The 16257-nt window shown below is 51.6% G+C and overlaps 2 protein-coding genes across 3 annotated transcripts in view; both read left to right on the top strand.

The window, feature by feature from the left end:
* PPP2R2C (protein phosphatase 2 regulatory subunit Bgamma) overlaps positions 1-16257 on the top strand; it is a 165865-nt gene that overhangs the window by 129121 nt on the left and 20487 nt on the right. For both annotated transcript variants that reach the window (XM_006051833.4, XM_006051834.4), the window contains exon 6: positions 6222-6386. In XM_006051833.4, the coding sequence (XP_006051895.1) occupies positions 6222-6386 (165 nt within the window). The remainder of the gene's footprint in view (positions 1-6221; positions 6387-16257) is intronic.
* Positions 10194-10633, top strand: LOC102391842 (40S ribosomal protein S24). The gene has a single exon (XM_044945664.1). The coding sequence runs from the start codon at positions 10234-10236 to the stop codon at positions 10630-10632; it is 399 nt and encodes a 132-aa protein (XP_044801599.1). The 5' UTR covers positions 10194-10233; the 3' UTR covers position 10633.

Below are 16257 nucleotides of genomic sequence, written 5' to 3'. Positions count from 1 at the left end.
AGCAAGCAGCTTCTCCTTGCTGAGCCCCTGTTAATTCATCTACAGGAGGGAGCATCTCACCCACAGGTGGAGACGATACAACAGACACAGATGTGATGCCATCTGCTCGGAGCCAGGCCATAGGGCATCTCAGGTGGGCACGGGTACCAAGGTGGTATAAACTGAAGTCTGGGGTACAAATGATTTTGCATGCACTTGGATGAGTAAAAATGGTCAGTCAGTGTTTGCAGCCTGAAAAGAAGGCCTTCTCTGGTGGCTGGGGGCAGGAGGAGAAGGGCATCTATGGAGCAGGGCAGTGAGGGGGGCAACCCAACCCCATTTTAGGAGGTTCACTCTGGCTGAGGTTGGAGGGCTGATCAGGGGCAGGGAGTCCCCCTGAGGCAAAGGCAGCCTGGGCTGAGGGCCAGAGCAGAGGGACCTCCAAATGGAGGAGCCAGGACATGGAGGCAGGCTGGAGGTGATTAAGGAAGGAGTGGAGCAGGGGATTCCAAAGCTGCCCTGATTCCTGGCTCAGCATTTCAGGGCTGGAGCTGCTACAACAGGGACCTGCAGGGAAAGAAGCAGTCTGGAATGGATGTTGAGGAAGATGTCTATGATCCCAGCATGACGCCCATGTCTTTATTTCCCAGCTTCCAGGAAGCAACCTGGGTGTCTGAGTTTCCTATGGATGGCATAACTTTTCACACGCCATTTGGTTCAAAACAATAAAAATCTATTGGCTCACAGTTCCATAGGTCTGAAGTTTGCAAAATTAAGGTGTTGTCAGGGCTGTGTTCCTCTGAGGGCTCCTGGGGAGTGTCCTTCCATGCTTCTCCCAGCTCCTGTAGCCCCAGGCATCGCTCCTGCGTCTGCCTCTGAGATGGCCTTCTCCTCTGGGTGTGTCTGCTTCTCCTTCTGTGCCTCTTATAAGGAACTTGTGATCAGATTTAGGGCCCACCCAGGTAATCTAGGAAGATCCCCCACCCCGCATTTTGAGATCCTGAACTTGATCACGTGTACAAAACCCCTTTTTCCAAATAAGTTCACATTCACAATCTCTGGGGGTTAGGACATGGATATGTATTGGTGGGGAGGGGAACCATTCAACTTCCTGCACTGGAGAAAATTACCTTCACTCAGCCAAAGGGTGGGGACCAGAACTAGTCTACCTTCTGCCCTTATCCTCTCTGCGTGACCTGCTCCTCTCTCCACCTACCTGTGTCTTGTCAGACACTTCCCTTGTAGGGAAAAATCATTCTTAGCTGCCAAAGTGTGATTGAAAGTGAAACAAAAGCCATCAGACACTTGGAGTACAATTAAATGGAAAAACAGAACATGAATAATTCATCCAGCTTTGCCAGGGGGAGGGGGCTCGTAAATGAGTCTAATTATACATCTTCCCAAGAGAGGTCAGTCCTGCCATGGAAGAAGCTCTGCCTACACCTGGGATTCTTGCAGCTGATTCCAAAATGGGGCTGGGGGCAGCATCTTGGGGGTTAATCCTCAAAAAGAAATGGTGTTCCAGGGTCATACTCAACCCCTCATTTTGCAAATAGGGGAAAACAAGGTTTACAGATGGAAATGATTATTGCATATGGAACTGAACATTCCAGAGAGAGCTAAGACCCAGACACCTGGTCCAAGACCCCCAATTTCCAACCCAACACTGGTCTTGCCAATGTCAAGGCCACTGTGTATGGTCAAGTGTCTCAAAGTCCACAGGCATGTGGCCACTCGGGTGGGAGTCCCAAAGGAGTGTTTGGGGTGTCTGTTTGGGACGTTAATTACAGAGCTATAGAGGCCTCCCCAGGGCTTCCCAGGTGGCACAGTGGTAGAGGATCCACCTGCAGTGCAGGAGACAAAAGAGATGCAGGTTCAGTCCCTGGGTTGGGAAGATCCCCTGGAGGAGGAAAATGGCAAACCTCTCCAGTATTCCTGCCTGGAGAATCCCATGGACAGAGGAGCCTGGTGGGCTACAGTCCATGGGGTCACAGAGTCGGACACGACTGAGTGACTAAGCATACACACAGAGGCTTCTCCCCACCTACTTCCCTAGTCAGGACTCCATCTCCAGGTGCCTGCTCAGTGATGTGACCACACAGATTTAGCAGGGACAGACCTACTCAATCATTCGCCCCTCGCACACCCAATGGCCAGCAAGGAGCTGGACACCCACAGGGAGAGCCTTGTCCTCGAGCAGAGCCAGAGGTGGTGGAGAAGCCGTCCTGAGACCAGATGATGGTGGACCCAACTGGATGGCCATGCCCTGAAGGATACTGTGCTGTCCGAGGTGGCGGGGGTGGCTGTGGCCCCTAGGATTCAGAGGCACAGGTTGGCCGTGACCGTGTTCTTGTCTTCCTCCACCAGCATCATGTGGAAATGGGTCCTGTGCTTCACATCATCTTTCCCCGGCACCCACTGCATCCAGGCCTTTGTTTGAAACAACAAGCGATTCCCAGAATGATGCATGAGTTGTAAGAGCCGTGCTTCAGGACTGTTGGTGGGACCCAGGCATCAGGGACTCCACCTCTTCAGCTCATAGGGCCCCGGTCCGTGTGGGTTCCCCCTCAGTCAGCTCTAGGTAGCACCGGTTCAGGCATAGTCACTGTAGAGCCTGCAGACCTGATCAAGCCCTGTGGACTCAAGCCATCATGGCCTTGATCAAAGTTCTAGTGAGTGTCTTCAGAAGGCTGGCCAAAGCTGAACATGGTTGTCATGAGGCTGTCAGAAGGGCTGTTAAGAGAGGTGGGTCATGGGAAACAGAAAGCAGGGAGCAGGGACTCTGTGATCAAGCCAAAGGCCACACTCCTTTGCTTGGCCTTGGCCCCTGTGTGAGTCTGGGGCCAGGATCTGGGAACCTGGGAGAGGAGACTTCAACATACTTCACTGCCTTCCCTCTGGCCACCAGCGTCTACAGCCTCCCAGGTTAGAAAGTAGTTCATAAACTTTCTCCACGAGCCAGAGACTTCAGACATCATATCTCTGCTCCTTCTCTGTTGAGCTCAGTTCTAGAACATCTAGGACATCTGGAAAGGAGAGCGAATTTGGATGCTGATTCAATCAAGGGGGTCAGGTGACCCTGAAGTAACAATCAGAAAATCTCAGAAATGACAGCAGCCCCCTCACGCAACAAGCCCACCGCAGGTCACCTGAGGCTCACAGCACAGCACGTGCTGGCTCTCAGAGCTTCAGCCTGGAAGTGATATGTGTCACTTGTCACTTCTGTCCTCCATTCATTGATGAAAGCAACAAGTCATGATGACCTGAATCCCCTTGGGTGGGGGGACAGCTCTCCCTGGGATGCTCAGAGGACCACCTGCATGCAAGGCAAGCATCTTCACTTCTCGAGGAGGGTGTAACCCTGGGAAACACGGTGAAACCCGTGTCCCTTGACAACTGACACAACCAGGACTCGAACCCAGCCTGCGTGCCCTGAGGACTGCATTTGTTTCTCCCAGCCCCTCTCTGGCTTTCTGTCCTCAGTCCTGCGGGAGAATCTGCTCCCTGTTTACAGAACATCTGACAGGTGCTGTACTGATGTGCATGACATTTCGTAAACAACAGCACTTTTTCTCCAGACACCACTTGAAGTTCAGTAGGGAATTAAAGCGGTCGGGAGGAGGCACAGTCCGGTGGAAAGTCGTCAGTGGGTGCTCAGACCCGTAAGGACAGGGCTGCGAGTTGATGTTGATGGAATTCGCATCCTATATGTCTTGGCTCTTTTTCTCTGTGAAACTTTAGTCTCACTTTTTCATGATTTAACCTCTGCTTCTTATTGAACCAGAAACCACAGTTTCCTGGGAAACCAATCCAGGCACTGACAGCATGCCTCCTTTTTTCCCTCTGTTTTGATGTGATTCTAAGTTTCTGGTTAATGGTGTGCTTCTAGCAGGCAAGATTTGAGCGTTTGCACAGAGACCCTCCTTGGTGCCTCTGATTGCAACAGATTCAACCATGTTTTCTGATGTTTTATAAACTCTGTTTACAGAAGTCAGAAAATACCTTTCTTACTCAGAGAGGAAGCAGTCTGGGGCAGGTGGAAGAGGCAGGGCTGACAGCAGATGAATCTCAGAGTTTCAGTTGGTATTTTCCAGATAATAAAAATAATAAGAGCAACTGACAATGTGTCAGGCAGTTGTCAAGGGCTTTGCCTCTTCTCATTGTCACAGCAAATCTATGATGTTAGAACTGTTAGCCCATTTTACAGATGAGGAAACTGAGGCATCGGGAGCTGAGAAACACCCAGGATCACGCAGCCAGGAGGTGGCAGAGCTGAAATTCTCTGAATCCAGAGCCCACATGCAAAGAAGAGGGAGGAGGGGGCTTTTCAGAGGGCTTTTCAGAAGGGGCTGCAGAGCTCCCACAGGGCTGGGGAAAACAGAGACCAAGGGTTTCACTGTCCGAGAGGAAAGTGCCTTCGGGGCACAGTGACTAATAGATCTGAAGCAGGAAAGATAGAAAGAGGCCTGGGTATGCTAGGCCTTGGATGATACACCCAGGGGTTCCAATTTGCTGTTGTAGGCAATGGGGGATGGACAGGAATCCAGCCTCACCACTTACTGCTGAGTCACCATGGACTGGTTGTTTACCCTCTCTGGGCTCCAGAAGTATCAGCCAAGGATTCTTCCTTTCCAAGCAACAAAATTCTTGGCCCTAAATAGAAAATGCTAGTTTCACTTCCTTACAGCCCTTCACAGGGAAGCAGGGCCATGCTATCTCCCTGTGAGCCAAACAAAGGCACCCTAGCCCAAGAGTCAGGCGGAGGGGGCCACACAGGGCTCCCTGAGGCAGGCCATTGTGTATGCCTATAATAACAAAGCTATGACAAACCTAGACAGCATATTAAAAAGCAGAGACATTACTTCTGACAAAGGTCCGTATAGTCAAAGCTATGGTTTTCCAGTAGTCATGTATGAATGTGAGAGTTGGACCATAAAAAGGCTGACTGCTGAAGAACTGATGCTTTTGAACTGTGGTGTTGGAGAAGACTCTTGAGAGTCCCTTGGACTGCAAGGAAATCCAACCAGTCAATCCTAAAGGAAATCAGTCCTAAATATTCATTGGAAAGACTCATGCTGAAACTTAAGCTCCAATACTTTGACTACCTGATGCGAAGAGCTGACTGAAAAAGACCCTGATGCTGGGAAAGACTGAAGGCAGGAGGAGAAGGGGATGACAGAGAAAGTGATGGTTGGATGGCATCACTGACTCAATGGACATGAGTTTGAGCAAGCTCCAGGAGATGCTGAAGGACAGGGAAGCCTGGCATGCTGCAGTCCAGGGGTCGCAAAGAGTTGGACACGACTGAGCAACTGAACAACAAAACAGAGAATGTATTTATTGGCTCACATATTTAACCATCCAGGGGTCAAGGCTTCAGGTGGATCCTGATCTAGGATTCTAAAGACACTGCAGATCTCTCTTTCCATCCACTCTGTCTTTGGGGCAGTCTGCCCCACCCCCAGGCTCGGTTTCCCCTTGTCACGGCAGCAGACACAATTCCTTCCTCTCCACACCACCCAGCCCTGCAGAGATGACAGAGCTGCATCCAGCATTCCCAGTATTCGAGTCTGGAGTCCTCTACTGGCACATCTGGTGCCTTATGCTCATCCTTCATGGTGACGTGAGTGGGAATGGAAGACGCAGGTCAGAGCTAAAAATCCAGAAGGGCAGAGAACCTCCTCCCCAGAGCAGAGTCCTCAAGGGCCTGAGTCTGGGAGCTGTGGAGGGGAGCCAACTCATAACCCATCCACTCAGATCAGACACAATGCACAGTGTCTGTGATGGGAGACAATGGACAGTGATGGGAGAGAACTGCAGTTCTTCACCTATTGTGTCCATGGTCCTGAACTCAGTAAAGGCTCCTGGCCTTCTGGATTGGCAACTGGAAGAGGAGAGGCAGAGGGGAGACGCCTCACGGATTGCCCTGTGTGGGGGCTGGGCAGCTGATGGGCACCAGCTGGCGAGAAAGTACCAGTCAGGAAGGAGGCAGAGGTCCCGCCTTATGGGGACAGTGGGTGGGCACCCACAAGGGGTGTTGGACAGGCAGGCCTGCAGCCTGGGGACTCTCTGGGATCAGCTGTTTGTCCAGGAGTCTCAGTAAAGGGGAGACAGCTCAGACTCGGGGTAAGCGGATGTGCCCAGGGGAGGTGTCTCGGTTACCCGAGGGTCTCCGAGCAGGGGAAGGCAGAGCCGCGAGGACACCCTCCCTTTGCCACCCCTTCCTTGACCCGGCTGCCCAGACATCGTGGACATCAAACCAGCTAACATGGAGGACCTCACGGAGGTGATCACCGCGTCCGAGTTCCACCCGCATCACTGCAACCTCTTCGTCTACAGCAGCAGCAAGGGCTCCCTACGCCTCTGTGACATGCGTGCGGCCGCCCTGTGTGACAAGCACTCCAAATGTAAGTGCGCGTGCCCGCCAGCGCCTCATAGGCCATTGATGTGGGCGGGGCCTCCTGGGTGTGGGTGGGCGGGGCATGGAGGTGTTCTGGGTGGACGAGGCATGAAAGTGTTCTGAATGGGCTGGCGGCGGGGGTGGCGGGGGAGTGGGGTGGACTCAGTGCTTCTTTAGTGCTGTTGGCAGGGGACACCAGCTCCTGCCACCCACTGCCCCCCACCCCGAGTCCCAGGAGAGATGAGGACCAGGGAGTGAGCTGGGCACTGGAAGCCAAAGAGGGACCACACCCAACTGTCAACTCCCCCAGGAAGCCTTCCTTGATCCCCACATTGGGCCAGGTCCCTCTTCTGTACCTCCCAGAACCCCCAAAGCTTTCTGCTCACGACTACACACTGCGCAGAACTTTCTGTGCTGTTCCACCTCCCCCAGCAGGCTGGGTCACCTCATACTGGAACCCCCCACAGAGCAGCCTTGGGTTTGCCACAGAGGTGTTAGAGGATTCAGGGATGGACGAGGTCCAAGGGAACTTCATATGATAACCAACCGCCACAGAATAGCTCACACTGGACACTGAGCCAGGTGCCCAGCCATGCTGTCTACTGGCATTAGCTCATGTCCTTGTCACATGAGCTGTCCCGGAGCCCTGCACAGAAGGTGAAACGGGCTCCAGAGATGGGCCCAAGGTCACTCACACTGAAAAAGTGGCAGGGTGGGACTTGAACCTGGGGCCCTGAGGTACCCTGACAGGTGCGCCTCACCCCTGGTCTGGGCTGCTTGGTGCTGGATTGATCTGGCGGCTGTCCACCAACGCGGTGATCCCCAGAGGCACCGAAGGCAGAGGGTGAGCCCATGACGCCCTCCCTGGATGACCTTGCAGGAGCAGCAGGGGGGGCGGAAGCAGACGTGGCCCCAGTCGAGAGGGCGGGGAATCTAGTTCATGTCTGTATCCGTCCCAGTACCTCCAGCAGGATCTGGAAGTGTTGAATGAATGAACAAACGAACAATGGTGACCAGTTGGCCACTGGAGGGCTTTATCAGTGTCTCGGTTAAGGAGGCAGAAGGCTGTTGGGAGGGACAGGGTTGCTGTCTTCCCCCGGGGGCCTGGTTTCCCTGGGCAGCCAGAGAGGACGGTGCTGCCCCAGCTCCCAGGGACTCAGACTAGGGACTCTCTGTAGCCGCCAACTCCTCCTCCCTCCTTGGCTGAGTTCTGTCCCCTCATCTCACCCCGTCACCCTTCTCCGGGTTCATCCACACTGCACACACTCTCCTAGCCTTCCTTACATTCACAGCTGGGTGGGATGTCCACTGTCTGGGTCGGTACTTAGTACTGGAGCCACTGACCCCCATCCACAAGCCCCAGGGCTCCTCTAGCAGAGCTCATGCGTGGTCCTGGGAAAGCCCCCTCCCTGGGCACCAAGCCTTCTGAGGGCTGAGCTGTTGGCACTCAGGGTGGGGAGGGCAGATCTCCCTCTCTGGGTGGAGCCGGGGCCACCAGGACACTCATGTGTCACACGGTGAGCTGCCATGCTCTAGACACTGTCCCTGGGGTGCAGCAGGAACCAATGGACCGACAATAAACTCCTAACTAGGCGATATGATGCTGAGAGGTGGTGAGTGGTATAAACAGCCGCCAGAAAAGCAGAGTGCAGGGAGGGTCATGTCAGCTGCACTGCTAGAGGCAGTTACAGTGGAACAGTATGAGGCGCTGAGGGGGTGCACCATGGAGAATCTTCTAGAAGGACATGGCAGGGGCAAAGGCTTTGAGATGGGAAGGCACCTGTGTGGCCAGATGATGCCATCTGTATAATAGAATACTATTCAGACATTTAAAAAACTGACTTAGGAGGGGTATATGACATGGGGAAGTGATTATGTTGGAAGATTCTCCGGGGGCGAAAAGCAGGATAATGATTACTTCAGCAAAAGAATGGAAACAGAAAATCATGGAAAGAAATACGCCCAGAAATTGTTTCTGAATGTGGGTTCAGGAATTTAGGGAGAATAGGGATGGTTTTGTGCCCCCCACGCTGCTTGAACGATGGTCTCTGTGGGCTGGACGTGGGAGTCAGAGACCCTCTTGGCTTCTGGAACTGTATCAGCTGGTTCTCTGGGATCTGAACAAGCAGCCGCCCACCAGGACAGCCGTCACTCATCCGTTTCCTGAGCCCAGGCACACACACACAGATTCTGGGCACATCATTGTCACATGCCTGGCGGTGTAGATTTGCATGTGACTCAGCCCGCAAAGTCAAATGCAAGAGCTATAACTTTATTTCAGTGACTCAGCTCCATTGAATTTCTCACACCCTCTCCAGGGGCTGCAGCGAGCATTCATTAGGGCCACAGAGGATTCTGCATCTTCAGCAGGTTCTGGAAGGCTTTGATAGGGCCAAGGTATGAAGGGAGGGACATGGCACCTCCTGATCCCCAAGGGCTTTTTCAGTGCCTGGTGACATTGAGGGCAGGAAATTTCCTTGCTGAGGACGTTTTTGCATGGATGCAAAAATTCTGCTTTAGGCATAAATGATCAGAGATGAAGTTGGCCTTTAATTTTCTTTGCCTGCAATCTTTGTCCAGTTTTATTAAGAGGATTGTTCTCTTATAAAATGAGCTGGCCGCTTTCTCTTTTTTCCCCTAGAACAGTTAGTATAATATATCTGCTCCTTGAAGTCTTAGTAAAACTCACATGTAGATCCTTTTTGATTATTGGTTTATATGGGTTTTCTAAAGGAATTAATTTTGTATTAAAATGCATTTTTCTAGAATTTTCTTTTCATTCTCAAACTCAATATTCTGCACAGAAACTTTCTCATTAATGCCAGTGACAGGATTGTTCACCAGGCTCTGCAAAATACTTTGCATCTTCTGTTTTTCTCTCTTCATCTCATTTGCCACAAGTCGTAAGGAGAGGAAATACCTGCCCTACTGTCTGCGTTCTCCAGATGGCGTTTGTTCTTAGTTCTCCTGAGAAATTAAGCAAGCGGACGATTGCCAATTAGGCTGTTATTTTTAATCAGAACAAATGGCTGTTATTGGAGCCAGATCTTGTTTTAAAGAGACTTGGAGGCTAGGATCTGTTCTTTTCATCTCACTTCTACCCATTTAGTTACTACTCAGAACTCAGGGGATGGCTGGTAGTGACATCCCAGAGATGAATGGTCCAGGCATCATTTTCCCAATGGGTAAGACTGTGATTTTCTGTTCACTGAAGGAAGGGCATCCCAGATCACAAGTGGATCACGTGTTGACTTCTGTCATTGGGCAGATGAGGAAACCGAGGCTCAGAGAAACAGTGGCTTCCCCAGGCCCCTCCCCATCATCAGGGGCAGAGCCAAGGGGCACAGGCTGCTGCCCAACCCACAGATTCCTGTCCTTCTCCAAAGCAGTAGAAAGCTGGGTCTTTTGTCTGCTAGTCGTAATGACAGCGTAACCATGGAAACAACTGTGCTTGAATCCTCAAAATAGACAGACACTTCTGCTTTTCACAGCAGAGTCTGCCAAAAGCAAGGGCCGTGCCAAGAGACATGAAGATTCCCTAGAATAGGTGGTAATGACAGTCGCTCCCCCTGGTGGGCCCCCTACTCCGTGCCAGCCCCGTGCTGGGTGAAGCAGGAACCACAGATGACGTTGGTCCAGGGCTTGCTGCACACCAGGTGCTGCTCAAAGTTTACATCTCATTAAGTCCTGAGAGCTGTGCTATGATGCAAGTCCTCGATTATTCATTTTATAGATGAGGAAACCGAGTGTATTGTTTTCCCGTGGCTGCTGTAACGAATTGCCATGAACTCAGTGGCTTAAAACAACATGAATAGCTCTTTTCCTCCCTGGCTGCTTGAAGATCAGCCGCCATCATGAACGACACAGTAACTATCCGGACAAGGAAGTTCATGACCAACCGACTGCTTCAGCGGAAACAAATGGTCATCGATGTTCTTCACCCTGGAAAGGCAACAGTACCTAAAACAGAAATTCGGGAAAAACTGGCCAAAATGTACAAGACCACACCAGATGTCATCTTTGTATTTGGGTTCAGAACGCATTTTGGTGGTGGCAAGACAACTGGCTTTGGCATGATTTACGATTCCTTGGATTACGCGAAGAAGAATGAGCCCAAACACAGGCTTGCGAGGCATGGCCTATATGAGAAGAAAAAGACCTCACGAAAACAGCGGAAGGAACGCAAGAACAGAATGAAGAAAGTCAGGGGGACTGCAAAGGCCAACGTTGGTGCTGGCAAAAAGAAGGAGTAAAGATTCTGCAATGACTGTATCTGTGGTGATTGTGCAGATTTTTCATGAAAGAGAGAATAAACTAAGACCTTTTACAAAAAAAAAAAAAAAAAAAACAACAACAACATGAATATATTCTTTGACAGTTCTAGAGGGCAGAGGTCCAAAATTCAGTGTTGTCAGGCCTGCATTCCTTCCGGAGGCTTCAGGGGAGAATCGGTCTCTATCTTTTCCAGCTTCTAGAGGTCACCTGTGATCCTTGGCTTGTGGCCTCTTCTGTCTTCAAAGTGCATCACTCCAACCCCAGCTTCCATGCTGTCGTCTCTTCTTCTGCCTTTGACTGTCCTCCTTTCCTCATGATTACAAGTGGGCCAGCCCACCCGAGAGAGTCCAGGATCATCTCTGCAGCTCGAGATCCTAAACTTGCATATGCAAAGCCTTCTGTCATGTTAGGTAACACATGCACAGGTCCCAGGGATGAGGATGTGGCCATCTTTGGGGGCTGTTATTGTTTATCACACAGAGGCCCAGAGAGGTTAAGACATCCCCCTAAGGTCACACAGCTAAGCAGAGCCTATTAAAGGCTCCAGAAGTCTCATGCCTATCAGCCTGTGCTCTTTCTCACTTACTCTTTATAGAAACCTTGAGAACAAAGAACACTCATGGGAGTTAGGGGTGAACCAGGTTCATTTATAGGGGCTGGATGGGGTAGATTCTCAGACCTCACCCCTGCTAATGGATCTGGGGTGGGAAGACCAGACCCAGCCCTCTCTTTGCTGGGGAGGCTCCTGATGTCTGGGGATGAGTCAGGGCAGAGCCCCCAACTGAGGGCACAGCCAGTGCAAAGGCCCTGCGGCTGGATCCTGAGGCCCATGTGGCAGGAGCGGAGTCAGGGAAGGTAGGGGGTGAGGTCAGAAGTGCATGGAGAGAGGAGGACCCACGTGAAGAGGGCTTTACAGACCTTGGTGGGATGCTCTGGGTTTACTCTGAAAGCACAGGAACTACGGGGTGCTTTGGCCTGGCTGTGTTTCAACAGGATCCATGGCCCACCCCCTTGCTAATCCTGGAGCCCAACGTGGGACTCGCCTGGACACACATGTTCATCTTTCAAGTGGATGTTCTCATAACGTCAGAGCAGAGGAGGGAGCCGTTGCTAGGGCAGCCAGGAGCATGGACCAGGCAGGACCCATCTGTTCCTTCAGGCTGGTCTCCTCCTCGGCTCTCCACCTCCGCAGCCCCGCAGCCCCACCTCTGTCCGTCCGTGGTTCTTTCCAGGGTCTCACTGCCCTGCACCATTGTCCCTGAGTGTGGGGCTCAAGCCAGGGCCATTCTTCCATCAGCCCTGAACCTCCCTTCCTCCCAGTCCCACTTGGTCAGTTCTGCCTGCTCAGTTAACCCCCCACCTCCCCATCCATGCCCAGAGAAGACCATCCACAGGCTGACAAGAGCTCACAGCCCCACGGGGTAACCAGGTTATCCTCACTGATGCCATACAAGAGGGCACCCCTGGTCTGTGCAGGCAACAAGGGGGAGCATTTGATTTATTTGGCGAACAGCTGGACAAGCTGCACAGAGAACAGGATATTTGAGTTGGGGTTCTGAAGGATGTATAGGAGTTGGTAGGAAAGACAGGTAGGAAAGAAAAAAGGAGCAAAAACAATGGGAAAAACAACTCTTTTATTGAGCAGCTACTCAAGCGCCTCACTGGGCCAGGTGCTTCCAGGTGTTACCTCTGGAGGTCTCACCATGCTTGCCCCTCAGGTGAGGAAACTTGGGCTCAGAGAGGTTAAGAGGCTTGCCTGAAGTCACACAGAGCTTGGCTCCGCTCTGCTGCCTGGTATATGGCAGGGCAAGGACTAGGATAAGGCGAGTGAGATGCCTAAGTCATGCCATGGAAGGAGACATTCATTTAAGGCGACCCCAAGAATGAGCTGTTCAACGTGGCGCCTGCCCTCGGGGTCTGCTTGCCTCACCCTATTCGAGGCCCTGGGACCCTGGTTGGAAAGGGGGTCGGCATGTGGCTGCAGGAGGGGAATTTGGATTTATGAGGCTGGAGCAGCAGGGCCCAATTAGGAAGGAGCTTTGTCGGCTACATGTGGCAGCTTGAACCCTGGACCTGTGGGCACTGGGAGCCACAGAGGGCTTTAAGCAGAAGAAGGACACATCGGAGTTGTGCATGAGGCGGGCCTCCAACTTAGGTTTCACTTCCCTTTTCTTGCATCCCAGGTGCTTCAGAACCTCCCCAGGGTCCCTTTCTTCACTCAGGCAAGCTCCTCACCCCTCTCCAGTGCGTGACGCGGCGACACCCAGAGGGGAGGGCGTGGTTGTCAGGGAACCAGCTAGGGCCACAGGAGCTTTCATTATGCAACATTAGTTTTTAAAAAAAGATGAGACATGGGTGTCTGCTGTTCCAGAGCCTCTCAACTTTAAAATAATCAGGGCAGGGGAGAGAAGGTGTGATGGAGCCCGCCACGCTCTGGGATGCGCTTCTTTAAACTCTTGTTGGCAATAATTACTGTAAAATGTCCTTAGTGAGTCTGTCAATCAGAAAGGAGATCCCCTAGTCTCTTATTAATGCTTTGGGGATGTTCAGGCTGTGGGGGCAGGGGTGGGGATTAATGCAGAAGATTCTGCAGTCTTTTGACAAAAAAAAAAAAAAGTTGTATTGAAAATTTCAACCGTACTCGGTGCCCTGTGGTGACGTAAATGGGAAGGAAATCCAAACAAGAGGGGCTATATGTCTACGTATAGCTGATTCACATTGCTGCACAGTAGAAACTCACACAACATTGTAAAGCAACTGTACTCCAAGAAGAATGAATTTTAAAAACATTAAAATAACAGCAACAAAACAATGTCATAGAAATGTTTGAAAAGAAAGCTGAGAACTTCTCCGTATAACTTTTTTCAGGCTTGTTAATGTCCCTTCCCACTAATCTTTTTCAGTTCTGGTGCTTTTGTGCTTAAAACAAACCATCAGAAATGCCCACGGACAGCCAGAACTGAAGTTGCCGTGGGCTGTTGGGTGCTTCTGTTTTCAACTATGGATTCCATCATCCTCTCAGCCTTTGACCTTTGTGGCTCCCTGCTCCTTAAAGCTGGCAGAAGACACAGCCATGGCTCTGTGACATCCCGTACAGATGCTCCTCTGTGATTCTGGCCCCCGTAGGTCTACTGAACTCCCACAAGGCATGCTGGGAGCTCTGTAAGGTGCAGAGTGCAGTGAGCTGGACCAGACCTAATGGTTTGGGTGGAGGCCAGAGGGAACCATTGAGGCAGGCAAGGGGTACAAAGTCGGGGTGCAAGAGACAGACCCCACTTTATGCTTTTAATATTTAAAAAATGTATTTTATTTTATTTTTAATTGGAGGATAATGATAATTACTTTACAATATTGTAATGGCTCCTGTCATACATCAACGTGAACAAGCCACAGGCATACATACGCATCCTCCTCTTAAACCTCCCTCTCACCTCCCTCCCCATCCCACCCCTCTAGGTTGTCACAGAGCACTGGCTTTGGGTTCCTGGCATCACACAGCAAACTTCCGCCGGCTATCGATTTTACATATGGTAGTGTATATGCCAAGTCGCCTCAGTCATGTTGACTCTTTGAAACCCTATGCACATAGCCTGCCAGGCTCCTCTGTCCAAGGGATTCTCCAGGCAGGAATACTGGAGTGGGTTGCTATTTCCTCCTCCAGGGGATCTTCTTGACCCAGGGATCAAACCCGGGTCTCTTTATGTCTCCTGCATTGGCAGACGGGTTCTTTACCACTAGCACCACCTGGGAAGCCCAGTGACTATGTTTCAATACTACTCACTGTGCTTTTATATCTTACCTTCTGTCTGACCCCTAGCAGCAGAGATGCTGATTCAATCGAGAGAGAATTCCTGCCACATACCTGGGGAAGTACAGGGCCCCACCCAGGTCCCTGCTGAGAGTGTAGGGTACACTTCTTTCAATCCGTCTGCCCCCTTTCCCCCAAATATTAGGTCCATATCCCTGTTCATTTAAAGACTATACAGAATCTCAATGCTTTAGTTTAAGTAAGGAATCAGTATTGAATTTTTTTTTTCTTTACTCCAGGCATCTGAGAGAAGAGGGAAATGTTGTTGATTTAATTTGGGGCTTAACAAAGAAACATGAATGTTGATGTCTGCAGAAACAAAGGTGTCAGTTTAATTACTATTACCAGGTACAAAACACAATTATGTGAGATGACCAGTCAAAATTCAGAGGTTTTAGAGGCTAAAGGTGACCCACCAGGAGGTCTCCTCACCACCGCAGGAAACAAAATCCTGGAGAAACCCACAGCTTGCCTTGCCCGCCCTCTCTCCAAGCCCTACTGTGTCTTCCCATTGCCCGTGGGGTGATGCCCTTCCCCTGGTTTACAGTTCCAGGCTCATGCCTTTCTCAATCCCCATGGCCTTCATTTCATCGCTGCCCCAGGGCCTTTGCACATGATATGACTTCTTCCCGGAGTTCTCTTCCCTGGTATCTCACTTCATTCACATCTCTGTTCAGATGTTCTCTCCCATAGAGGCCCTGTCCATCCAAATCGCCAGCCCCTCGTTCTCCCTGTCTCCTCACTTGCTTTGTCTTTCTTCCCAGCACCCACCACTGCCCCCACAGTATTGCATGTCACTGAGCTTCACTGTCTGTCTTTGGGAGGAGAATGGGGGCCCCAGTAGAGTGGGGGCCTTGTTCAATGCAGCATCCCAGGCCCTCAAACAGTGCCTGGCTATGGTGGGCGCTCAGCATGGACTGGCTAACTGAGAGAACGAATGTATGCCTGCAGACGTGAGCATGTGAGACCATCAGATTGGCCTTGAAATGTTCTCTGCCACCCTGCAGAGGGGAATCTGGGCAGGGGCTGTATTTCTGGGAAAGGCAGGACCTTGGACAAGTGGGAAACTGGGTTCCCAGATGGGGTATAAGGGGCTGGGACGAACCTGGAAAGTGGCGTATGGGACGTCCCCATAGAAGAGGCACCAGTAGATGGGGCACTCTGGTGAGCCTCTGGGGACACGTGGTCAGCTTTGTGTTCCCTGTTTGAAGCCTGGAGGCTCATAGCAGGCCAGCCGGCAGAACATTCACCCAGTTGGTGCCCTGTGGGGACAGCTGGACAGGTCATCAAACATTTGAGTCCTTCTAGACTGGCTGGATATGGCTGCCCACCCACCACGCCATCCTCTTCCCTGAGCCCAGGGCCATCCACGGCCCAGGTCCTAATTGGTCATCAGGGACCATAACGTCCATCCTGCCGCAGGACCCAGGGCCAATATAGGGTCTGATTGGCCAGTGAGGGTGTTGGTCGGCAAACTGGTGGAACAGCCAGCAACATATCTGAGCCTGGAAGAGCTCGTCCCGCTGCACAGGGACCTCTGTGTATCTGGAAGGCCTGGTTACAGAGGTGGCAGGGAGGGGACACTGCTTGGGGACCCCGCTCTGGGATGTCTGGTAGGGGCAGGAAGCTCTCATCTTCAGAGGCCAGGAAAGCCGCGTCCTGTGTGGAGCAGCGGGCCTGCAGTAATGGGAGGTGGGAGGCCAACGGGCCTCACAGGTTGTACTTGTGGAGGCGAGATCTGATTTTGCTGCAACCCCTGTGGCAGCCAAACAACACACCTCAGAGTGGGATTTGG

This window comes from Bubalus bubalis, chromosome 7 (genome assembly GCF_019923935.1).
Source record: "Bubalus bubalis isolate 160015118507 breed Murrah chromosome 7, NDDB_SH_1, whole genome shotgun sequence".
In the NCBI taxonomy this organism is placed as follows: Eukaryota; Metazoa; Chordata; class Mammalia; order Artiodactyla; family Bovidae; genus Bubalus; species Bubalus bubalis.
This window is presented reverse-complemented; position numbering and strand designations above follow the sequence as displayed.